Below are 27,829 nucleotides of genomic sequence, written 5' to 3' on the forward strand. Positions count from 1 at the left end.
TCTCTTAACAAAATGTGGAGGAAAAACCTTAGCTATAACTTTTGTTTTTCAAAATAAGTAAAATTTTATAGAATTAGTCATTGATCTGGAAATAAAAATTTTTGCTTAAAAGTTCTAGCATTCTATAAATTAAAATTAACTAATAAATTTATGATTAACACTTGAAAGACTGAAATTTAGTATATACCTATATTGCCCAAAAACAGTCAAAATGACTGCATTGTGAAAGAATAACTAATGTGTAAAGAAATTTGTTTAATTAATTTTTAATATTATTTACAGTTATATAGCAAGTTATTAGTAAATATTAACAATAAAGAAAATTTTCATTTAAAAAGAAAATATTAATTTATGCATTATTATTTGTACATTTCGACAAAGCAGTTAAAAAAGCAGTCAAAATGACTTCATTTAGGCAACCTAGTGTTAAATGCAAATTGTATTAAAAATGTGTATAGATAAACATCTTTAGGATACTGTGTAAGAATTGTTTTCAGTATTCATACTTAACAGCATTTGTTTGTGAAAATGTGTGATTTGTAGTATAATACAATGATATATAATTTGATCATGGTATTTTAAAGTTCTACTATAATACTCTTTTATGTAAAACATTCTAAGAAACAACCATTGTTTTCATTTCTTAAAAACTTCATACATTCATTTTCTTTCTAATTTTCACATATTAAAAGTAATTTATTAAATGACTTGGAAATACTATTTTTTAAATTAGAAACTGTTTAAAATTTAAATTTAATACTTTCTACATTTTTATTTAAAAAAAAAAGAGTTTCTCCCACTTCAGTTGAAAGAAACCTATTTCTGTCAGGGCAATTTTTTCCACTGTGAAGAAATTTGACATTCCTGAATAGAAATATTATAGTTTCAAGCTCCATTCAGTTATTCAAATAAAGAGAATTTAAGGCCAATAATATTTATGTGATCTGCATATAGTGTTGAAAAAAATATTTTTATTATACTACATGTCTTGTGATCAATTTAAGAATAAATTGATCATAAAATAAATAAGAATAAACTGAATGTTATCCAAAGTGTCACACTAATCGGGTTGAATTTTTATTTACTGATAAATTTTTTTCTGGTTAGAAAACAAGAAATAAAATTTATTTTGAAGCAAGTATGAAGTTAAATTTCAAAATAACAGTTCATTTGAATTTAAAATTTTGTTATTTTTTCTACTTTTAAAAAAATTGAAACTACAATTATATAAAACAATAAGATCCATTGTCACACATGCAGCAGAAACTTAGACTACCACTCAGAATGAAGAAAAAATACTTTTAAGAGAAAGATTCTCAGGAAAATATATGGGCCAATCAAAGATGGAGAATTAGGAGTAATTTAGAATTAAGTAAACTATATAAAGAATAAGATATAGTAAATTTAAAAAAAAAAAAGAATACAATGGCTTGGAAACCTGGAGCGAATGGAATGAGTGAGGAAAGAGCAACATAGAAAATCTATAAAGGAAAGCTAGAGGGAAAGAGATAGGTTGGACGCTCTAGAAAAAGATGGCTTGATGAGATCTGAAGAAAAAAATGAGAATCAAAAATTGGAGGATAAGGGCCAAGGACCGGAAAAAGTGGAGGTGTGTGGTAAAAGGAGGCCAAGGTCTTTCATGGACTGTAGAGCCGAGGAGTAAGGAAGTATTCTTTAATCACTTACTTAGGACGTAATAAATCTAAAATATTTGCTAACTTAATTTTCAATAATTTATTCCTAGCAAGAAAAAAAAATATCAGCCTGATTTGCAAGCGACACTTTGGGCACCATCTTTGTAAGTTTACTTCATTTTGGCTTGGTTTCTGCAGCAATTTTTTTGTAATGAAATCAAGGTTGCTTTAAATTTCTTCAGTCAAACCTTTAATATGTTTTGCTACCAAATTTCAATAAAAAAACATTTATCACAGAGGATTTGAACAGCATTTTAAAAAAAAAGCTTCAATATGGAAATCAAACTAATATGACTAATATTAGCAGAGGTCTTGGCAAGCCAACCCCAATATAAACAGATAACTAAAAATGTGATAAATTTTCTTTGAAACGATAAAAATAAATTATTGACACAGCACTCAAATATTTTTATCGTAATACTATTTGATATATAAAATAATTTATTCAATTGAATTCCTTTAACACAATTGTCAGCACTAAGTCATTGCAACAAATTTAAAAAGAAAAAAAAAATTCAAATCTTTTTAATCCTTATGAAATATACTGACACTAAAAAAATTCATTTAATTGATTCATTGAACCAAAGTTTACCCAATTTTTATTTAAATCATCACAACAAAAATAATTGCCAATCGTCAAACAGAATTGAATGAATAAATTTGATGTTGATCTTTAAAAAAAAAATGATTTTTGTACATTATGTGCAATAGTGGAAATAAACATATGACAGTTAGATAAATACTTAACACCATTAAAACTCATTACAAATGTACATAAGCCAATATACATATTATATACAGTGCATGTATTGCAACAAAAAAGAAAATCATAAGGCTCTTGAGGAAACAGCAGGAACAGTATAAAATGCTATGGTGTAAGGATTTTTTAAGTCATCACTAGTCAACAATGAAACAGCAGCTTTCCATTCTTGAAAACAAATTCTTGAGCTCTGCAAATATCAGTTACATTAAAATTACAAACAAAAAAGGGCTATATTTATTGTTCTATGATGTTCTGTGCTTGAAACACACAGGTGAAGTAAAACAAATTTTTGGTGTAATTATAGAAAGCTTTAATTGTGATTGTTTAAACTTCAAATATAAAATTTCCCAAGATTGCCGAAGCTAGAATTATATTACTTGCATTTATCGATACAGCATTATGAACATACAGTCACATATCAGAAAATATACAATCACATAATCTAGTTCAAAACCACCACAACCGGAGATTTCTGAACCCCTAAACTAAAACAAAAGGGTTATGAATGGAGTATATCTAGTCATAGTCTATGAAGATTAACAGCCAGTGTTCAAAACATTTTTTTCAGAAAAGGGACCACTGTTAGTTCTTTTTATTAAAGATTATACAACACTGAATCATCAAATAAATCATATTAGTAAAACACATTTCTCAAAATATTTACTTCTATAATTTACAATACTGAATATATGGTATGAATTAGGCCTGTTTTTTCTCATAATGATGTTTTAGCTGTCGTTTGCTAAAGTTAAGGGTTTACAGCGGCTTTATTGCCATTGATACTGAAAATTAATGTTCACTTTATAGTGATTAATCCATTGCTTGATAAATGAGGAAATATTATCTAACAGGACTCCCACGGGTCAGGAAAAACCTGGAATTGTCAGGGAATTTTATTTGAACTCTAAAAAACAGGGAAACTTTTTTTTAAAAAACAGGAAAATTCCTATATCATACCTGGAAAATAACCAGCCTTAGAATTGTCAGTAACAGTAATCACTTATCGAGATTCAAGTTAAATAGTTCTAACATCTATTATAATTATTTTATAAAATTCCTTTTTTTAGTGAAACTTTTCCATGTTTCACAAAATCTAATGTTTGACATTACAAATAAAGTGATAAATTGTTTTCTGATGAAAAATTGCATGGTATAATAGATAAGATATGGTATGGATTTCTATTGAAATTTACCTGATATACTGGTAAGTAAGCATCTTCTGATTTTTATTTACTCAGAACAAATGTAGAACTCATTTTAAAGATCACATAAAACTACACTTGCTGGATACACTTATATTTTAACATTACAATTAAAAATAATTTTTACAATTTCTCAAAATAAATAAGTGAAATAATTATCTTTTTCAAAAATTCCAGGCTTTAAAATTATTCCACTACTTTTCAATCTCAAGACTAAGTATTTAAACCAATGCTACAAATTCTTAGTAACTTTTCTATAGCAAAAGCTTACACTATATCATATAGTTATAACGAAATAAACTTTTCTGCTCTATTTTCAAAAAATGAGTAAAATATGTGATAAACTAGATGCAATCCCAGACTAAGGTGAATTGATTGCATTAATAAAAATTTCAAAGCTCTGAGGGCAAACAAGAAACTTTAAAGAAGAGCTATGCCCACAAGTACTGTCGCATTACAACAGATTACAACAACTTAAAATACATTATTCTAGATTTATAAAATTTAAACTATATTATTATTATGAAATAGAAATTCTTTGTTCATCTTAACTATTTTTTTAAAAACATGCAAAAGAAAATTTAGTCAATTATATTAAAATATGCTACTATTGTGTTGTTATATATGTATATAAAGAAGAATGAAACTAAAACATAATATGTAAAAAAAGGAACGTACTTTCTCAAGTATTGTGCAGTCTTTATCTTTTTGTAAGTAGTGATCTTGCCAAAACAACAATAAATTTTTCAAGTTATCTAAGAGTCCAGCAAGATTTGTTGCTACAGAACAATCTTCTTGATTTGATGCCAGGCATTGTAGATATTGGGGAATTTCTCCTTTTTTAAGTCCAAACATTAGAATAACTAACACAGTATTTAGACAGCTTACATTTTCCTACAAGAAATGTTCATTATTATGATACGATTAATATTGGAAATAATTAAAGTAACTAAATTCGATAAAGTTAAATAAAATAGTTTCATGCCCTCTAATTCAGAAAAAAACTTCAGCAAGTTTTAAATTACCTTTCAAAAAGATTTTTTTTCACAATGCATTTCAAGAAAACTAAACACTAAACAGGATATGAACATTTCAAAATTTGTTATTAAAACCATATGTCTAAGGATTGCTAATAAAATAACTTTTTGAATTTTGTTCGTTTCCAAATATAAAAATAGAAATGTGGAATTTATACATAAAAAATAGAAATGTGGATTGGGCAAATAAAAGAAGCAGATACATGAAATGTCCGGAATTAGCATATGCTAGAATTAAGCCAATCTTGTTCAAGTAAAGGTAAAATGTAGATGAAGTGGTTAAGTTTTTTAATATTATAAATTTAAGAAATTTTCAGGTCCTTTTTCCAGTAAATTTTTCCTTACTATTACCATTCTTATAAATAGAATGTCTTTGTTTCTTGTGACCTCTTTTAAGAAGATTAGAAACAATATTAATACAAATTATTTTATAGAGGAAGAACATAACCTATAACCTTATATATCATAAAAACAATGCTTTGCAGCGAGTATCAATATAATTGTACAAAAATGTTAAACTAGAGTTATTAATATGTGTAATAAAGTTTAACATTATCTTTGGATTGTTTATCATGTATTAAAAGTTTTTATACACTCAGGGAGGGCTAGTTTTGAACCTAATCTTGCTGTCAGAAGACAGAGTGAGTGTTTAAATTACAAATTTAATACAGCGAAAGAAAAAAAATTTGAATTCCACTGTAGAATACTTCTAAATAACAAAATGTATATACCTAAACACATTTAAAATTTTCTTTTTTAAAATAAAGGTAGATTATTTAAACTATACCTGAGTCAAGTTATGTATGTTGATTAAAGACAATAATCGCTGCAAATATTGTATTCGTGACCTTTGGAGACCCACATGAGACAACAGAGGATTAAATTTCTCTGCATAAGCTAGAAATAAAAATGATTAGATCATAGTAAAAATAGAAATTTCAGTGTTTTCAAATGTATATTTCAAACTTTTCGTTCAGCTAATTTTTAGCATGTTTAAGAAAAAAGATATTTTAGTGAAATTATAAGTGATTATTTAAGTGAGTGAAGATTATAAGCGAAAATAAAATTTATAATTAAGTATTTGAGAAACAGGAGAAAATCACAGGGTTGTAAATAAAATAAGAGAATTTTTTTTAAAAAAAATTGCATTTTAAGACTTCATAAGAACACATGAATTAATTTTTCCACTTTATCTAAGTATAGCAAAACAACACTTATCTATAAGATACATTGGACTGCCCCATAACTATAATTTATAAACCTTGTAATTCAAGCCTTACAAAAGTCATTTGTTAAATCATAATTTAAATTGTAGCTCATTATCAATTTTATAAGAAAACACATTGTGTCAAAGGACATGACATTGTAATGTTTTGCTACACTTCAACATTTTTCTTGAATGTTTTTTAAACATATGTGAATTTATTTTAATATTGTATTAAAATAATATTGAACCTAAATGCCAATGCTTTTATTACTTTTGTATTAAGAATAATAAATAATTCTTGATACAAAATGGCTAAAGGCATATTGATCAAATAAAAAAAGGACCTTTCATATTGTAATTTTTAAAAAAAACAGTTCTGAATAATATTGCTGGGTTATTTTATCCTTACTGATACAAACTGCAACTCTAGAATGTGCTCAAAATTGTTTCATCATACCTAGAAATCGCATTTTTTTATGTGAGGTATAAACATAATGAATATGATTTATAGTGCATTATAAATAAGAAATGTTATTAAATAGTTACATACATTATAAAATTAAATGATACATTATTTTTTAAATAATAAAAATTACACTAATTGAATAATCACTATCAATTGAGCAAAACTTTCTACACTTAATTGGAAGCTACTAAAATTTATTATTTAAATTAACTACCAAATCATAATTGGTATATTATTAATGTACAACTTAAATATCAATTGAAATGTGACATTTCAAAAATAAAGAATTCTTTACCTTTCAAATCCTCATCATCTGAAGAGATGAATATTTCATATGAAAGTATAAGACTTCGTATAAACATATTTGAATCAACCAGATGACCATTCATGAGATTCATTAATTTTTTCTGGATCTACATAGTATAAAAACTTTAATGAATACAATGATTCATACAATTATTTTCTGTTGACGGTAAGTGGTAAAAACATAAAAATGTTTGATTTCTTCAAATTATAATATTTCTTTTCTAATTGTATATAAACTATATCATCTTTGAAAATCTTTCCTCTTCTTTTGTACTAGTTAGGCATTTCATAGCTAACTAAAATGATGCGTTAGTTTTGCCTTTCAACTTTTGCCAACCCTTGTTAGTTAATACAAGTAACTACAAAGAAAGAAGTTCAAGTAAAGGGAAAAATTTAATTTTGCTTTTTTAAAATTAAAATTTCTGGCAATTCTTTGAGATTTCGACTTTTTGTGATTTTGAAACTTCTGCTACTCATAAATACAAGTTTTACCAAAATTTAAAGTTTTTATTGTAATTCCAGTTTTCTTTTATACTTATATACAAAGAATGGAATCAATAATTTTTCTAACTTATGAATTAAATGATTTTAGCTAACTAAAATTATATTGTGCATTAGTTTTTCCTTTCAACGTTTGCCAACCCTAGTTAGTAAATACAAGCAACTTCACAGAAGGAAGTTCAAGGTAGAGGGAACATTTTATTTTGCTTTTTAAAATTAAAAGCATTGTAATTCTTTTAGTTTTTGACTTATGATTTTGAAACTTTTATTAATCATGAATATAATTTTTATCTAGGTTTAGGCTTTTTATTTTATATCCTGTAATTTTCTTTTATAGTATCTGTTAACTTATAAGTTAACAGATATTTGCTTTGTAACATATTTTTAGAAATACCTTTTGCTGATAGAAAATACACATCCTACTCATATTTTGAAACTTGTTACAAAATCCAAAGACATCCTGTACTAATTATAGTACATTTTATTAAATTATGAATGGAGGATAAAAGCTGCTTTACAACTTACTGTCTTAGTATAAAGAAAGAATGGTGGTGCATGTCCATATTACATCAAGGAATTAGAAGGAAATTCCAATCATTATATTTTTGATTTATAACCTACTTTTCTCTTAAGTTTAAAAAAAAACTTATTAAAGGGTTAAGAAAATTTTTAAAAAGTTTTTAACAGATTATGACAAAAAATTTTTAAAACATTTTATTTTGTTGTATATGTTAGAAATTTTATTCATTATTAATAAAGATTAAAAAGAATATGAAATATAAAAGAAGGTAGAATGCAAAACTCCTGATATATGATGTGGATGCATCATTCTAAACATTTAGGTATCCATATCATTTAATAGCATAAATTTTCTACTAACCCTGGGAGTATTTATAATCTGAGTATGCAGCACATGAAATGCAGAAAAATTGAACTTCACGAGTTCTCCTAAAAGATCAAAGCTACTCTGTAAAACTTCTTTATGCCTCACAGTAGTATTAAGAAGAAGATTTTGGACAACATCCTAAGGAAAAAAATTTAATTTAAAAAAGCTGCAGAATAAAATAAAATTATAACTACTGTTTCATAAGAAATAGAGTAATAAATAAACTGTGATTTTTCCTCGTTGTGTTTTGATGTATATACCTCTAGCAAATTCCTACGCAGAAGAAAATCTTGATCAGCATTACAAAAACTTCCACGCAAAAAACTTTCAATAGCTCTAGAAAGCCAAAATCTGAAAAAATAATGTATAAATATATATGGTTCATTATAGCAGATAAAATATTTCCTTCATAACAATAATCAGATAATTCATACAAGATTTATAAGATTGAGTAGCTGACTAAAATTCATTACCTATTCTCACAATAAGTTATAAAGTTGCATAAGATTATAAAGATATTTAACTAGGTACAGAGAACATGGTATTTGACTCATGAATATAAATTGGAATGACTTCAAATGTGTGAAAATTTTCTTTCCACTCTGATCTCTTTACGCTTTTTCTAGTATAACAACCTATACATTAAGACCCATATGTTATATGTTTAAAAGCACACTGTAATACCAAACTAGCTGATCAATCCATTATAGTGAATTAAAAAAAAAAAAAATTATTTTTTTATTTCCAAGATTATTGCTTCAAAAACAAGTGTAAAATATCTCTTTAACATACAAAACAAAACAAAAAAATACTCCTGTTAAAAAAGAATCATCTGATATAGAGATATAAATTTTTTAAACTATTATTACTTTTAAGACATTTAAATTTCTCTGAACTTCAAACAATAAAGATTGAACATCTTGAATTCTCTTTGAATAAAACTGACCAAAGTAAAACCTACCAAGATTCTTATTCTTGTAATATCAGAATGGTGGGAAAATATTTGTCACTTATATAAAACTAACTAAAAAAAACTTAGTACTAAAAAAAATTTAAAAACGAATCACTGGATATAAAAATCTGCATGATATCCTGCATAAATTCATAAGTTTTAAAAGTTGTGTCCATCTTTGCAAAAAAAAATTATGAGTGAACAATGAATTTTATCAATCCTATTTTTCTTAATCGCTTTCAAGAAGTTTATTTTCGAGTAACATGTATTATTCACATACTTACTCGGTTTTGGCTCAGTATCAAAGTAGAGAGTGCAAAATATTGATATAACAATGTGCATAAAAATCAGAATGCCTGAATCACTCATAGTTATCTCTCTTATTCTATAAAAATAGAACAAGCAGATATTTCTATCCCAAGCAGCAATATCAAATTGTCATAAGTGAATTTTTGAATAAAAAAATACCCTCCATGCTAAATTTTTTTCTTACACTCTTATTTGATGCTGAAAAATAATATATTATGAGTAGAGTGGTGCTTAGACCAACTTTAAAAAAAATGAAGACGAAATATAAAAAAACAAACATATGTGTTATATTAAAACAATTTCAAAGTTTAGTGTAAAGAAGTTACAATTAACTTTAAAAAAAATTAAGTCTACGTAAACAAGGAAATTCTAACCTAAAAGTGGAAGCACCAGTTTCTTTTTTGATAACTTCGACAATCTTACTCAGTAAGCCTTTCGTTCCAACACACATAACATCTCTCTTAAGCCTATAAAAATACAAGTTATTATTAGTAGTAACGTTCTTTAAAGTTTGATACATTAAAATTTTACGATTTGGGTTCAAGGAATCAGTCACTGTTTTTTAAATACATAAACTTTTAATGTCATTATTGGATTGTAATGAAATTGATTTTGAAAATTTAATTTCAGGAGGAAGTTGATTTTAAAATTTAGCAATTTTATTGGAGGTAGTTACTGTGTAACAACAGGGTGGCCACTCAAATGAGGTTTCAAATTTCCCTGATTTTTCCAGTAAAAATCTTAAAATTTCCAGGTCAGCATGTTTTTTCTCTCTGCTAAAGTGTAGTATAGGTACAAGAAAAGTATCAATATTAGTGTATTAGTCAATATAATAGTGTAGTATTTCATTTAAATTTTACTTTTTTAATATATCATCTTGAATAGATGTGAAGGAAACAATATGTTAAGCTAGCAGAAAATAACACTTTTGAAGAATAATTTTTTTTTATTTTTTTGAGTGTTAAATAGTTTTTGCACAAAATGTACCAAATAGCAATGATCCAAAACAACCTTGGATAAGTTTAATATATTTTTATTAAGCAAAAGAAAATAATTCCAGGTAATTAGAAACCTATTAAATTTTTTTATTTATTTACATTTCAATATAGAGCCATTTTATACTGTATTTTATCCAAACAGTGCTCTTTATAAAATTCATTGAAATAATTTTCTTTGAACCAATATCATAAGTCAAATGTTTAACTAATGTTGTTTGTTTCGAATTAGCACTATTATTTTAAGAGATAATCAGTATTTGTAGAGGAAAAATTGTCAAATTTCTTGTTGCATATTCTATAGAAAAAAAACTAGATAAAATTCTTTAAATTTTATTCTTTTTTTTTCAATAAGAAATTAGAATATATTAAGAATTCCTACTTTATCCATCTGGTTGCCCAACTTGAAACCTGTTCCTGTACAGTGCAGAACAGAAAAACAAAGTTTTTTTTTCCTTCTTTCTAACAAACAAATATAAATAAAAAAGAAAATTTTTTCATTTAACATGTTTTCCATACATTCCCTGGTTTTTACCAGCTTTTTAGGGTAAAAGGAGAAACAGTTTTGGAAGTATCAAAATAAAAGTTATCATGAAATCCAGAAAATCAGCATCAATGCAACAATTGTAACATTTTGCTAATAGCGATTGGTTGGCTTTGCTGAGAAAAATAATTCATGAGAGTACAAAAGTTTTCAGGAAAAGAGTGCAAGATAAAGTCTCTAGTTAAATTATAACCAATAATTTTTTGGAGTATTTTGTAAAGTTAAAAATACTAAAGCATTTTGATTAATTTTGTTAAAAGAAAAAAATACCCCTAAAGCATTGGGAAAGACTTGAACAATTTAATTCAAACCACGAACTAAAAGAAGATTTTTTAAAAAATTTCTACTATATAAACAGAAGCAAATATCCTAATCCCTCCACATCCACCAAATTTTTCTTCTCATTGGCACGACAGCCCAGGATGGGCCTTGGCCTTCTCAACAAGCCTATGCCAAGACATTCTTCCCTTAGCCAAGGTTCTCCAGTTTATCATCCTTAAAATTTGTATCTGTTGGCCTGGCACTGAAAACTTTTTTGGTTGTCCTGCTATCCTCCATTCTTATAATGCGTACTGCCCATTTAATCCTTTGAATTTTGATAAATTTAATGACATCAGGTTCTTTATATGCTTTGTAAAGTTCCGTGTTTGATCTTCTAAACCCACCACATTTTTGCCTTTCCTAAACTGCATAGTCCCATAATCTCCAAAGAGGTCAAAGATTTCTCCATTCATTTCTCAACATGGAAGAGTTTGAAATGGCATTCTAATTAAACAGGGTAATAATAAAGAGAATTTTAATGCGAGAAAAGTATTGTTGAGTTGATGATATTTCAACTTTTTCATGATAAATTTATGTCTAAATAAAAGTGGATAACGGATGGTAAAATAATTTAGATTAAGAGAAAAATTCCAGTTTTTCTTTGAAATTCCCTGATTTTTCCAGGTTTTTATCCATATTTCCCTGACTTTTTCAGGTTTTTTCCAGTATAAAAAAATTCCCTGATAATTCCAGGTTTTCCAAGTCGGTGGCCACCCTGAACAAATCACACCTCCCTTGAATTAGAACATATATCTGGTATTAGTTTTAGTCCCCTGAAAACAATAAGTACTATAATTATCTTTAAATTTATTAATAAATATTAAAAATGTATGTACTTTTTCATTCAGCAGAATGAGTAAAAAATATTGAGGCTTGTTGGATTTCCTTTCATTACATACAAAAATACTTTCAATATATTAAGGCGCTTATACAAATTGCTTTAATCCATATTTTGTTAGTTATCAAGAATAACTTCTAGGGTGTAGTGTTTTCCTTGTTGAAAGCATATAAGCAACGCTTGTCAATATTAATTATTTTAGCGGACGTGAAAATGAGCAAACTGGTATATGAATCATGCATATATATGTACATATAAAGAAAAAACTAGCCAATGATCGATAACTAATACAAAATAACTAATCGTGACATAATGATAACTAGTATAGAATAATACAAATAAAAAAATACATACCAAGGTGAATTATTTGAAATATCTAAGGCATCTGAAAAATGAAATGAGCAATATATAGATTTCAAAAAAGAAAAATCAAATAATTTATAATAACCCTATAAAAAAATTACCTCGCAAGGACTGCAACTCGCTGTATTCATTCCAAGATAGCATCACATGTTTGTAGCTAAAAATAATTTATAAATATTATATGAATAATAGAAAAATAATTTATAAATATTATATTATATAATATACAAATTGACAATAAAGCATATTAAAATTTTAGTTACTCATATCACAAAATAAAATGAATTATGAATTTATAACAAATCTTTTGGCAAACAAAATCATTTATTTAGCTAATAGACAACAGAAGTAAAAAACAGAGATTTGAAGAAGAAAAAAATCATGATTCTTTTATATTGACAAATTAATAAAAAAAAAAGTCTGTCACTAAATTGGTGCTAAGATACTGAATTTTTCTATAAAGCTTTATGATTTTTCATATTGTAACACTAGTAAGTATTCCTTATTCAATTGAGCAAGTTTTGGATAATGGTTTCTTAAGTTAAAACAAACAATAAATCGAACACCTCAAACACAATTTTATTTACTTTTTAAATAATACAGTATATGGCTAAATTTCGTATACATTCTTAATATTATTTAAACAAAATAACTTTCACATCAACTAATTCTCAATAAAAGCAGTTATTTCGTGTCTATTTTGTGCTTAATGGATTGCATAAAACATTTAGAAAGTTTTAAACAAGATATTTAGATACTAATCCTTTCCAAAAAATTTATTATAGAATTCAGAATTATATTCTTGACATATTAAGCTTAAACATTTAATTATAAATAGTTTTCATTTTCATAATTAAAAAAAAAAAAAAATTATTGAAACAATACTTACTCTGAATGATCACAAAAGCTATGAATGAGCCGGAGTACTTGGATTTTTAAAGCAACCTCCTGCAAAATATTTTAAACATAAAAAATATTGAAAAGCTAAGTTATTTCAAATAAATTTATCAAAAAGTTTATAAAAAAAAAGGTAAAAATATTTTTTTAAAGAATCTTCACATTTCTGAACTGACTTAATAACAGATGCATTTAAGTGTAAATAAAAAGTAATTGAGAATGTTTTTGGTTATTGCCTACATTTTTTTTATATAATATTGAAAATAGTTGTAGCTGTTTTTAAGAAATTTTAACCAAGTCAACATCTTGGACAGAATTCTTTTTCTCCTTCTCTCATCACCAGCAGGAGGACATTCAAAATTTCCATCAGTGAATCAATAAATTAAATTCCCATTCAACAAATAAGATTCCTGTTTAACAAGCAGTTTTTTTCTTGTTGCTTTTCTTTTTTCTAACACAGCGATGAGGAAAAGCTGACTTACAGTCCTGCAACTAATGCTGAATTGGTTAAAATTTATTTTACTTGTCAATACCATCAATATGAATATCAGAAATTTGTTAGAATCAGCTCATAAGTACATATGGTAATTGTAATATTTGAAGAATAATAAAAGTTTCTTACTGGGCTACATTCACAAGCATTATTGTGACCTGGAAGCCTGGTATAATCTCGCCTATTAAAAAAAATGTGAAAAAAATTATGTAAGACATAATTTCTAACTTACATTTTTATTTAAACTTTTTTATGAATAATGCTAATAAATTCTCAGGAAATGTTTGTAAAGCAGATGTCTTCAGACGATTTAAGTAAAATAAATATAGATTTTATCAGAAATATAAGTTTAAAAACCAAAAGATATTTTTGACAAAACAATGTAGATTCATATAATGGCACATAAAAACTTACTGATTGATTTTCCAAATAAAATGATCAAACAAATTGGAAAGTTGAGGAACAAGTTTTAGATCAGCTAGTTCCTTTTGAACCTAGAAATAATAAAAATAAAAAACCTGTATAGCATACATTGTGAAAAAAAAATTACAAAAGTGTTTTTAAATTATGTACAGAGATGGAATTCAAATGATTCATGAATAAAATAACAAGATGCTTACAAATTGTTTGATTTCTAAGCAAACTGGTGCGTTCATAAATTTAAAAAATATATATATAAACACCATGATAAGATTTTTGGCATTAGAAAAGCAGTACTCAGCATAAAGAGAAAACAAAAATGTGACACCAAAAAGAGAAAAATTTGTATAGGATGGGAAAAAATTTAATTGCCTCTGCAATAATCCATTTTCTTAATGCTTAAAAAGAAGATAATATGCCACTCTTAAAGCAAACACCATACATATTATAATATAATATTAAAGAATAGAAAAAATTGCTATTTTTGTCAATCTTTTCTAGTGTAATTAAAAAAAGTAACATGATTTTAAAAATAAAAATGGGTTTCTTTTTCTTCCAATTATTAATCCCATGTCTAAATGATAAAAAAAAGACATAAAATAAATATCCCTTTAAAAAAATTAAAAAAAACAATTTCATCATGATTTTAGCTATGCAGTCTATAGTTATTTGTTTTTAGTTATTTGTTGTTGTAAGTTATTTGTTGTTGTCAGTTATTTGTTGTTGTAAGTTATTTGTTGTTGTAAGTTATTTGTTGTTGTAAGTTATTTGTTTTTAGTTCTGCTATATTGCCTGCCACACTAAATAATGAAAATGTGCACCAGATTTTATTACAATAAATGATATTTCCATCTTCGCAACCTAGATTTTTGGGCTTCAGTGAAATTTAAATTAAGCAAATAAAAATATGAAGACTTACGTCTTTTCGATGTCTACCAACTAACAGAAGCCCAAGAACACAGACTGCATCTGCTCTAAAAGTTAACTCAAGACTTATTCTTATGGATGTCTTTAAAGGTCCACTGCAAGAATATTCAGACCATTGAGAAATTCCTAAAAAGAAACCAAAAAAAAATCCTGATTAAGAATAAACTAAGATTTAAAATAAAAATAGATTGCTCTAAGAATACAAGAAACATGGACGTAGATTTATAAAATGTGAATTTTATTTCCACAAAACGCCAAATTTTGTTTAGTGCTTCTACCATCATTTATTATCAATAAAAAAGTATATCTACTGTTACTAACAGCTTGGAAAATGGGAAATATTTATAATTGTAATGCAGTAAAAACAAGTCTTTTTTTTTGCTGCTGTTTTTATCATAATTTTTTATCAGAAAATCATATTTATTTTAACATATTGTTTGAAAAATGGAACTATAATACAGTAAAAGCCAGATTCTGTTTACAAGTTCCAAGATCATTGGTTCCAGAAGAATCTTGAGGCTTAATTTGGAAAAATTGTGAATATTCCATAAGAGCCAAATAACATTATGCTCACTTAAGTGGATTACATATTTTATTTTATATTAATGCAGGCAGTTTTCAATATTTTAATGGTACCTATTGAGTGAAATATTAATGATACAATTTTATCATTACAGGACACTATTTTATCATTAAATGACACAATTTTAAAATCAGAATTTTTTTAAGAAAAATAAGTCTATTTGAGGATGAAGTTTTATTAGAAAATTTTATCCTAGAAAAGCTATGGCGTGTTTCAACTAAAGTGATATTTATCATCTCTATGCTATTAACCCTCTACGCGTTGAGCCGATGGGTAAAATTGCACAGTTATTTTACTATTTTGCCCTATTTTCCTATTTGAAATGAGGAATTCTGCTTTTCAGTACAGAAAAGCCTGCATCTGAAAGTTAGGAAAAAACCAGAATTAACACAGAGGGTTAACAAATGAAAAACACGTTTGTAGAGAAAGGATATATTTTATGTAAAATGCTACAAAATATTAATTATTACTTACCTCCAATCCAAGAATTAGTGTAATCATCTTTATCAATTTGCCTATCATTAGACAACTGCTCATCAATCCAATGCAGCCACTGATCACTTTCTAATGGAAGAGCACCAGAGAACCAAGGGACACCTGGAAAAATAGTGTTCATAGTTTTAGAAAACAAAGCACAAAAGGGAAGAGATTGAAGCACAAAGGGGGAGATCTGATGGCTACATAAGTGAAACACTGATAACAATTTTTTTAATCATAAAGATTTTTGAAAAGTAAAATACTTCCACAACATTTAATTGTCAGCCAAGGAGGTAATAGGTTAAGGCAATACAGTTTTAAAACCAATGATAAGCTGATGCCAATGTGACAATCATGAATAACCATTTGACTTTCCTTCTCAGACAAGCTGGGTAAGCTTCAAACTATCACTAGAGATAGAGATTTGATTGCTCACAATTCCAGTTCAATGTCTTAACCACTGTGCTAGTTCGTTCATAAAATTTATTTAAAAAAAATTAAAAAATCATATTTGGAATATTTTACAGTTAGTGAAGAAAGTTGAGTTCTAGATTAAGCATAAATTAATAAATTTGAGGGTGTTCATTTATGGTTCATTTATGGGTTATTCATTTATGACAATGTGTGTATGCAGATGACGTCTCATTAGTTATAGTTATGCTAACTACATGAAATATTTAAAGTACTAATAATAATAATAAATAAAATAAAGCTACTCGTCGACTTTATCATTACAAGAGAGCAGTTTACAATAAACTTGGCAATGATATTGTCATATAAATATTTTAATAGAAAAAAATATTATTCAAAATTTTCAGAGAATAAATCTCCCAAAGAACAAACAAAACTATAGGAACGGAGTTTACAAAATGTTCTCTTAAATTACTGTAGTTAAGCAACACAATTAAAACTCTAAAATTTTCACATTTGAATATTTTCTATGACAATATTCTTAAGTACATTGGTTGAACATCTAAATTAATAATATATACAATTCTTTTGGTTTAAGAAACAATTTAAAACATTTCGTAACCAACTAAAATAAATTTTATCAATTTCCTTATTTATTTTAGGAGGTAATAGATGATTAAGAAAATAAAGTCACTCAAGCGTCAATAAAAATTTTTTTTAAATGAAAGTATATTTCAAAACTGCCATAACAAAAATATTAATAATAATAATAAGCTGCAATAATTCTTATGATGTACACTACATTTGTAATTCTATTTTACTTCGAAATTTATATTTAACTTAAAAGGTCATTTATTTTGAATTCCAGAAATAAGATTTATCAAATTTTAAGGTCTAAAGTCAAGGTATACTTACAAGGTTTAGCACAAGCTATATTCACAAGTCTCGATAGTATGTTTGGGATTTTCAGTACAACATCTATAACAAAAAAGTAAATAATTAAAAAAAAACATAATAATAAAATTCAAACCTGTCGTGTTATCAAAATTAGTCAGACTAGTCACAAAGAAAAAAAAACTTTTTTTAAAAATTCAAACAATTTGGTCATTCAACTAACGATGATTTTGGGAAAAATACGGCCACTTGAGGGGAAATATAGTTGTGACAACATTGAATGTGACTGTTCCTATAAAATATGTGAATAAATTTCTGAAAAACCAACATTTCATTAAATTTTCTGCTGTATTTTAATTTAATTATTTCACATGTATAATTTCCCATATTTTTCCTTGCAGTAGATTAATAATACATTTTTTTGATGGGTAATGGACAAAATTAAGAGAAATTGCCAAAAAATATTAAACTGTCCTTTTAACCAAAAACTTAGGAAGAATTAAAAAAAAAAAGAACTTTAAAGTATATGAAGGCTTATTTATTCCAGACAAATATATATCAACATAATTTGTGTGACATTTTTGTCCCTCTATTTTTAATTTCAATATTTTGGTTATTCTTTTCCTCAGATTACACTTAATATTAAAAGCTTCATTTCTCTTTTACTAATTTTTCAATATAAAATTAAATTCCATGGAATACATTTACTTTTTCATACTTTACATATTTTTTTAAATTTTACGAAGAATGATTTAGTATTGACTTTAGCATCATAAAATAATCTTTTCCCAAAATACAAAATGTTTAAATTTTATACACTTTGATTTTGATAAATGAAATTTTCCAACTATGGTAAAATATTAACTTCAAATTGTTTTATCAGTTTTTTTATTATTCCAAACTACCAATATACTAAAGAAAATTTTTTTATAAAAAAAAAAAAAATTTTTTGCCATTTAAAAAAAAATAATTTTTTGCCATTTAAAAAAAAAAAAAATTTAAAAAACATTGCACTACTTTTCATGTAAGAAATTTTAACTAAGCCACAAGCATTTCCAACATTGAGTCAATTGACTTTTTCTTCCCCGAACTCGGTAAATATGGCCTTAGTTTTCATAACTCTAATAACTGTTTTTGTTTCACTCTTGCAATGTTTCAGTTTGAACATTCAATAATGTGATTAAATAGAGTCACTTATTCATGCATTCATATTCATTAAATACCTTTTCAAAAAATATCAACTTACCTTGATTCACGTCTCTTACAAAAAAGTTTTGATTCTTTTTTTCTTTGGTTTGGGCATGTACTGAAATATTAAATAAGGTGATTGAGTGAGATACAACAAAATTTAAAAACTATAAATGGAAATAAGGATAGCCCCAGAACAATAAAGTAGTACTAATACTGAAATTAAGTACAGATTATGTAAATAGAGAAATCTTAAAAAATTGAAACTTACATGAAGTTTTATTTTCATACATATCTAATTCAGACAAAGTGATGGCTAGAATTTTGCAGAAATTTCCAAGCTGCACATCTTCAAAACCCAGAACGATTTCCTTCAGATTTTCTAAACAGAAATTAAATTATCAGTTTAATGAAAATAATTATTTCATAAAACTTCTTAATAAGCAAATTTTAATTTTATTAAATATTTTTTATTAAACCTTTTTTTCATATCAAACTAATTAACTAATGAATGAAATAATGAATAAGTTTCAGGAGTTAAATAATTCAGTAAAAACTTTTTTATATTATTTTTCAGGTTTCACATAAAGGCTTCAACAAAAATAAAATTTTTAATGTAATATTTATACTATATAACATAGATTATATTGCAAAGTCAAAAATTATATTAAGCAAAATATTGGAAGTTTTTTAAAACAAAGACAAGATTTGTTTTTTGATTTAACTAGAGGTGAAATATTGAAGTGGAAGTTTTTCAGACTACAATTAAACTTTTAATTAATCAAAGTATGTACACAAAAATAATAATAGTTTAAGTACTTTTCAATACATTATTTATTAAATATACTCGGTCTTACTTTTAGTAATTAAACAAAATTTAAAACTTTTTATTATATAAACAATTTAGAATTTATGTATTGAAATGAAATAAATGTTCTATAAATGCTATCAATATGTGCTACTCCTATTTAGCAGCTAAATATATATAAATAATTTTTTTTATTAATTTATGTGACTACTTTATCAGGTCTTAATAAATGTCAATATTTCATAACAGATGACTTTTTCATAACAAGCATCATAAATGTTTCTTAACAAGCATCACTTTTATAAATAGAATTGAAAAAAATTAAACAAGCTTTTTTTCTTACTGATTGAAGATAAATCAAGAGCAGATTTTCTTGCAAGAATTAAGCACTCAATAACTTTACAAGCCGGAAAACAAGTTTCTTTAAATTGCAGGTAGGAAAAAATACAGTTTAGTACATTCTTATCTTCGGCACTCTGTTCCGCTAATCCTTCAGTCTTTAAAAAATTAAACAAAAATGTTTTATACGCATATATATCAAACAATCATTGATGAACAAACAATTTTACTATAAAAGCAAACTATTAAATATTCCTTTTTCCTTTATCTATTTTTTTCCCCAATTCATCCAATATGTCCAATTTCAAGAAATAGAGAAAATATGTTTCGGGTATGTAGCTATCAATTAACGCCATTTAAACCCAACTCAGAAAATAAAGGTTCTCCTAGTTCAAGCAATGGGACAAACTTTTTTGAGGAGGATTTTTGATAGAACTAACTCATAATGTTTTGCATAGGAAGAACAATAAAAACTTCCCACAATTTGCCAAATAGCAAGGGAATTCTACCCCATGATTGGTCTATAACTGGTAGTACTTTATGTCAGCCCCGTGGCTAGAGTGTGCTGGGGGATAGTATTTCAATCGATTAGTAATTAGAAGGACTTGAACCTGATTTGTCTCATCGAGATACCAGTGCTCTATCCCCTAAGCCATCCCAGCTAACTTCTAATTACTTTCTTCTTCTTCTTCTTCCTTATCCCCAAAATTAGCAGGGCTAAACTATGTCCATGAAATTCATCACCCGGAGGAAGTCGGCCACCATAAGTGTGTTATTAAGAATGTCCCTTTTGTCCAGACCTAGACAGTCCAATATATGTTGGGGGGAAGCCTGCATGTTGTGGCACCTGGGGCAGTTAGGGTAGATTTTAATACTACCCTCAAAAGAAAGGGACTTAAGGTGGCCGCTGATAAGCCTGGTAAGTGCAGTCTGGTCCTTGCGGTTGCACCGTATGTTGAGTGCACCTCCTGGACTGGTGCTCTGGTACCAGTGATGTTTGGGGGGTACGAGCCTCTAATTACTTTAATTTCATCAAAGGAGAACAAGCTGTTGCACATACAATTAACAGACTTACATTAGCTATTCGATATTACATACATCAAAATTAAACTAACATGAAATAAAATTTGATAATGAACCTGGTTCCTCTATAATTTTTCCCTTATTTCTTTCTATGAATAAAATGAGCTACAGAAAATCCTCTTTTTTTATCAAAGGTAACATTTAATAAATTTTTATTTATCAAAAATAATTTTAAAGAATCTTTATAGCACAAATAACCTAACTATTCATTGTAAGGTAAAATGTTTATAAAAATTATTGAAAGAATTAAATTTGCAAAAATTATTACACATGAACATTTTCAATTGACAGGTTAATTTACATTTATACACATAATGTACTTCAAACTTGGTTAAGAAATAGTTGTTTCAATGTTATCAACAAACATAAAATACAGAGCTGTAAGTAAAGGCAAAGAGCTCGTCGCACTCATCTACAAATCAACAAACATAGTCATCTGCATCAAAACAGAAATTACATAAAAATTTGTAATACATTTTTTAATACTGCTTCCCACTTTAAAAAAATATTTTTTGGCAATATATGTTGCAAAATTTTTTTTTCTAAAAATAATTAACAATTTTTAAATATAATTATAATAAAAAAAACAAAGATTATTTTTGAATTAATCTTACCGTTGACAAAATGTTATGTAAAACTTCTAGAGCAATACTCTTCAACTGCAAAGATTCCTTTTCTACAACTGAAAATATTTCAAAATAATACTATCAAGTCACAAAAAATCTGTTTTAACCATTAAAATAAATTTACAAAACTAAAAATTTTAAAATTTATATTAACTACAAAACACTCAAAATATTAAATAGAAATTGAATAATAGCAGATAAAAAAATTTTTTTTTATAAACTTTAAATTTCAATAGAATATTTGTATCCAATTAATAATTCAATAGAATATTTGTATATCATCTAATTTCTTTATCCAAGCTATAAATTGCAACTAAATTTTAAAATTTTAGAACATATACGCCTTAGTCTGTAACAATCGAAAAATAGAAATCCCCAATGACATTATTTAATAATAGTGCTAAGCATAATAGGCTCAATAAAAGTAAAAAGAAAAATTTGAACTAATAAATAGCTTAATAAAAGGAAGTTATCAAATTGAACTATATGTTCAACAGAAATTTTATGAATTTTATGAATTTTAACACATCATCTATCACTAAAAGTTGCAAAATTGAGCACAAAATATCCATGATTTCATGTAATAACAATATATTTAAAAGTAAAATAAAATATGAACTATTTGCAGAGAAATATGTTAAATTATTCCTTTTGTCAAACTTTTAAATGTTTCTTAAATTAAAACTAGAGATAGGACTTGGGTGCTTTTATTACAACTGTATTTTTCTATGCATTTTTTTCTTCCACATTTATCCAAATTACTTGACAGTTGGAATTAAAAACTTAACTCAATAAAAAAAAAAAAACTTTTTTTAAAAATACCAATACTTCACAATAAAAATAGACACTTTACACACCCAATCATACTTTTTTCTTTAAGTAATCAGTTAGTTATAACATTTTGTTATTTCATAAATTTATACAATATTGTAGCTCAGTTTGATCTTTTTGGCTTCCCTTTTCGCTAAAAAGAAATGTTATAAATATCTTGCATTTAAAAGTTTATGAGAGTGATAAACTTTGATAAATTGATGATTTTATAAAAGGAACTAAAATATACTTACAAATGCCTTGTGTTTTCATGGGAAACAATGAAAAGGCTAAAATGAACCTCCATAATATCTAGATGGATAAATTAGTTTTAATTATTATTAAATTATTATAAAACAGATTATTATATAATTAATAAAGTCAGTCAAAGTATCAGGCAAAATTATAATTTGAAGTAAGTAAAGTAAATTAGAGAAATTGAGTGAGCGAGACCAGATGCTAAAGCAAATCTCTAATAACAGTTTTTTTGTAGACATGAAAATTATACTCTTTGCTTGGGAATAGGTATCATGAAGGAAGACTAATTAATAAATTCATATTTGTGTTACATAGAAAAGAAAAACACAAAAGCATCCCATAGTTAGCCCGATTCCAAGAGGATTATAACCATTGTTCTATCTTTCTACCATTTGGGATATTTTACATCCTCACTCTAGTCAATGCATAACAAGAGCAAAATACGATTCACCAACTTGAACTTGGGTTGCAATTAATTTGAGGCAAGTGCTTTATCCCCTCAAGTCATATAAATTCTCTTTCATTATACAAGTCTTCACACAGTAATATGAATATGTTTTTAAGTACTAACTTAAAATTAAAAAAACTATCTTAAAAGGGTAAAAAAAAAAACATGTAAAATACCTTGACTGCATGCTCAAGAATGAAATGCTTAAAATATAGAATTTCTTCTTTATTTGTACATGTGTCTTCATTATCTGCCACATCTTTCTTTTCAAGTTCCTGAAGCTCTTGATTTAAATCCTATGAAATAGGAAAATAGGAAGTTTATAACCATACTATGAATATATATTTATTTTTAAATACTAAAAAAAAATTATACAAACGTTCTATTTAAGTTGAATAGTAAAATGAACCTAACACCTTAACCAAAAGAACAAAACAGGGTGTTTTTATCATGTAATTAAAATCAATGAAATCTTAGCCAAACAATCAATCAATTTAATTTAATATATTCATTCAAAATAACCAGCTCTAAACTCTAAATGAAATACAAATTAAAAGTTACGGTAATGAATAAAAGTTTGTTTTAATATAATCAAATCAGGTATGTACAACCTATGGTCCAGCAGAACTTTTTGCAATAATTCATGATGATGAAAATACAGAGAGAAAAAAAATCTATAAAAAAGCTACTGAAAATCTTTTAATATTCATAAAAATTATGGTGAAAATTAATAGTCCAATTATTCATAATTCAGATAGAATATAAAATGTTTTTATTTACTTTTTTTCAATAATTAGATCAGGTAAAAAGTATTGATTTGCAATCCATTCATATAGTATCCAACAACTTTTATGACAACTTAAGCAACAATTACATAACTTAGTTAATATATTTTTTATTTCAATGTTCAGATTCATTTGATGTGCAGCAATAAAATAATTTAATATCTTATACCTAAAATTGTTTGGATTAATTTTCCTATCATCCTAAATATTTTTATTATCTATACTGTGCCTGAGTACAGAAGTTAATATTTGCTTGCAATAGTCACACATCCTGCTTAGTTATAGAAAGAAAAAAATATTTTCCATTCTCAAGATTACAAAATTACACTATAAGTGTTGGTTCCAAATATATCAATTTTTGTTATCCAATATACAAAAAAGGTTGAGTTTTCAACAATCACTTATTTAAAATGAACTAATCATACTGTAATATACTTAATAAGAATATACTTAAAACTTAACAAGAATCAAATATAAAAAGTAACTTTACCCAAAATACTTGCAATACATCAGCTTTTGTAGAACTCCAACACACTAATGTATCATCAAGCTTTTTAACAATACAACACAATTCACTTAAGTTGCAATTATTATAGTTTTCATAATTTTTGAGGCAAAGTTGAGAAACCTATAAACATAAAAGAAATAAATTTAAACTAAATATCCAACAAATACCTAAAATATTATCAATGAGAACAAATGGTGAATGAAATGAAATGACATATCTGTTGCTAACTATGCATGCTGGTACACTTTAAGTACATCCTAGTATTATTAATATAGAATATAGCTTGATTTTAAATACTCCTCAGAATTATTTACTTTAAAAATTCTGGTTTAGTATAACAAAAAAGTAATGTGTGCACAAAGAAAAATATGTTAAATTCAAGTGTAATCAAATATAAAATTATCGTTTATATTAAAAATACTAGCTATAGAGAAATGTAACATTTACTTAAGTTTCAAAATGTTATTTAATAAAGTTAACTATAGATTGAATAAAGTTAATTATAGATTGAAACTTGATAAATTTATTAAAATAGAAGAATATGTAAAAATTTGGTTGAAAATTGTAATCAACACTAATAATATACATTTCATAAAAATACAATTGAGCATGGTTTGGGAGAATAAAATAGGTAGGAATAAACTATACACTTACAAAACAATGACATTGAAGTAAAACAAACCAATTTTGTTATCCTAGTACAATTAGACTGCATTAATGATAAGCTATTTTCACAATCTAAAGTACTTAATTAGAATTTAAAAATATCAAAGTTTAATTCTATCGTTTATATTTTGAATTTTATATTGAAAATATTAAACCATATAAGTCTTTTTTTATATAGAGAAACGAACCTAATAGGTAAAATAAAAATGTCTTTAAACACAAATGTCTTAAAAATTTTAAAACTAAAATGGATATTTTAATTAACATTTAATATACAATCCATTAAAAACTCTTGAGATAAAGGTTAAGTTTTCTACTTAATTTTTTACAAGACTTTGAGCTTTTTACATAATTATATACTCTAGACTTGAATCTCAAGGTTGTGAATGCCCGTAAATGTGACAAAAAATAAATTTAAAAGGTTGATTTTAAGGTTAGTAAACCGAAGAATTTTAATTTTTAAAAAAATGCAATTTTTACAATATCAAGAGCAAGTATTATATTTATAAATTAGTTTTCTTTAATGATGCTTTTGTGACTGAGCTAAATTTTTTTCTAAACAAATTTCTAGGAATTGTATTTAACATAAATTATAAAAATAAATAGTTAAAGTAATTCAGTCAACAAACCTGATATAAAGATCTGGACAATTCACCATAAAGAGCATTATTGCACAGAGTATTTACAATAGTATTTGATGAACGTAGTTTTTTAGAGCGGCGTGAAAAATTCATCATTTCATATTATAAGTATTATAATATATATAGAAGATTGCGTAAATTTTATTTTATAAACATGTTTAAGATCAATTATAGCGATAGCCTATACAACGTAATAACGTAAATATCGAGCATCTATGAACGATATGATAAAAATAAACAAACAAGCTTATACAACCCTTTCATCCCTTCCCCCTTCAAAGCTGTCAAAAGTGAAAGTTAAGGTTGTGGTTGGTTTTTCTTTCCTTTTTTTTCTCTCTCTCTCTTTTTTTTTTCTTTTTTTTCCCCTTGTTCGTTTATGTCAGGGATTACAATACCCCCTCTATATCTATGTTAAGAATACCTATCTGGATGCAAAATTTCTAAAAGAGCACTCAAAAACTCACCACTTCACCTTTTAAAAAAAAATTGCAAAATATTTTGTTAGAAAATCCCTGAGAGGAATTTCTGTTCTGAGAATATTAATTTGGCAAGTAGATACTTTAATTACGTCGCACTAGAGCTGCACAATAGGCTACTGGCGACGATTTGGGAAACATCCCTGGTCATACTGGAGCTGTACAATGGGCTATTGGCGACAGTCTGGGAAACACCCCTGAGGATGATCCGAAGACATGCCATCACAATTTTGATCCACTGCAGAGGTGATGGCACCCCCACTTCGGAAGTCCGACGATCTGCTCGCGAAGTCGAGCACTTTAACGGTAGAACAGCTTAACGAGGACCAATACCGCACACCCTCGGTCCCTACGCAGACTGATCCAAGTGGTCACCCACCCGCACACTGACCGTAGCCAGTGATGCTTGACTTCGGGAAACATCTCTGAGGATGATCCAAAAACATGCCATCGCAATTTTGATCCTCTGCAGGAAGGATAGCTCCCCTGCTTTGGTAGATCGACGACTTACGCATGAAATCGAGCACTTTACGGTAGAACAGTTTAATGACGACCGATACCATGCACCCTCGGTCCTTATGCGCATTGATCAAAGTTGTCAAACACCCGCTTACTGACCGCAGCCAGTGATTCTTGACTTCAGTGTTCTACTTCGAACCGTGTTTGCAGTCCACTGCGGGGCGTACTAATTTGGAAAGATAAAGCAGTAAATTTTCAAAGTTTTTTAGCTTCTTGAGGACGCTGATCAGCTTAATTTAATATGATTGCGGGTACAGACGAGCATAAATCTGATTGGCAAATTTTTTGAGGATAAATATTTTCTACCAATCCTATTCTCATTAGCATGCGAACCAAACAGCCCCTGGAGATAATTTTTGTCAGCTTTGTGATTAAAAAAAAATGTTGTAAGTTATTGTTAAAAAAAAAACTTTTGCAATGGCAGAGCGATATCGCCCGCCAAACGCTGTGCGAAGCGTGGAGGTGGCGTGTTCGAATTCCACCGTAACCCTGGATATATTCTTTGTGATGTCCTTCTCTAAATTGTTCCATCTGTCCTTCTACTTGATAAAGACTTATAAGCCTCACTTGAGCAAACAAGCCTGCAAATGTATGTAATTTCAATAAAACAATAAACATCTTGCCTCTCATTGATTGTGATGTGGAAATTTAGGGAAAGGGGTACCAGCTCAGGCGCTCTTCACTTCGTCTGACCTGGATCAAAATTACATGGCATTCTCACCATAGCCGTTAAAAATAGAGCTAGGTGCTTTTTGGCCATGGTTGTGTGATGATGATGTTAACTATTCGATTTATAAAAGTTGCCCAAATGGAAAACGGTTACGCGTTGTTACGGATACAACAGCGATAGCAGTGCCAGCCACCCTTCAGGGTTATAAATTAAGCTAAGAGGAGTGCCCCGCAAATCGCCTATACCTGAATAACATGTTCTCATGACAGCATTTCAACTGAATGTAAAGTAGCGCGAAGATGGGTACGACTGGGACAGAGTAACATACAGCAGTACGAATTTTAGTAACAGAATGAGTGCGTACATTGAAATATATGGTCCAATGGTTGCTGTTTGTGTCAAACTCTAATAAACAGGATGGATAATTGTAAACAAACGATATAAAAAAAATCACAATAAAACGTATATTGGATCAGGGCTCACGAATCTAGTATATTTGTTTATGAAATCTATATATA

At 26.9% G+C, this 27,829-nt stretch overlaps 1 protein-coding gene across 1 annotated transcript; it reads right to left on the reverse strand.

Moving 5' to 3' along the window:
* Window positions 1–2,262: 2,262 nt before the first annotated feature.
* LOC107452422 (short transient receptor potential channel 4-associated protein) lies at window positions 2,263–25,954 on the reverse strand. Its single transcript, XM_016068897.3, has 23 exons — window positions 25,635–25,954; window positions 24,322–24,459; window positions 23,223–23,342; window positions 22,595–22,652; window positions 21,519–21,586; window positions 19,826–19,979; window positions 18,946–19,056; window positions 18,733–18,792; window positions 17,508–17,570; window positions 16,179–16,301; window positions 15,114–15,247; window positions 14,189–14,268; window positions 13,904–13,955; window positions 13,274–13,332; window positions 12,486–12,541; window positions 12,376–12,406; window positions 9,698–9,790; window positions 8,323–8,413; window positions 8,057–8,200; window positions 6,665–6,782; window positions 5,484–5,593; window positions 4,338–4,553; window positions 2,263–2,644 (listed from the first exon to the last, which is right to left on the reverse strand). Exons 1-23 carry the CDS (start codon window positions 25,740–25,742, stop codon window positions 2,522–2,524), a joined length of 2,310 nt encoding a protein of 769 aa, XP_015924383.2. The 5' UTR covers window positions 25,743–25,954; the 3' UTR covers window positions 2,263–2,521.
* Window positions 25,955–27,829: the final 1,875 nt, after the last annotated feature.

This window comes from Parasteatoda tepidariorum, chromosome 1, assembly GCF_043381705.1.
Source record: "Parasteatoda tepidariorum isolate YZ-2023 chromosome 1, CAS_Ptep_4.0, whole genome shotgun sequence".
NCBI lineage: Eukaryota > Metazoa > Arthropoda > Arachnida > Araneae > Theridiidae > Parasteatoda > Parasteatoda tepidariorum.

What these genes read in the sequence shown, in the direction of transcription:
- LOC107452422 (XM_016068897.3), bottom strand. Translation starts at nt 25,742, where the DNA reads ATGATGAATTTTTCACGCCGCTCTAAAAAACTACGTTCATCAAATACT. An exon ending in TACATAACATTTTGTCAACG is followed by an intron (nt 19,980 to 21,518) that starts GTAAGATTAATT and finishes AATTTTTTAAAG; the next exon opens with ACTGAAGGATTAGCGGAACA. An exon ending in ACTGCACAATACTTGAGAAA is followed by an intron (nt 2,645 to 4,337) that starts GTACGTTCCTTT and finishes TGATATTTGCAG; the next exon opens with AGCTCAAGAATTTGTTTTCA.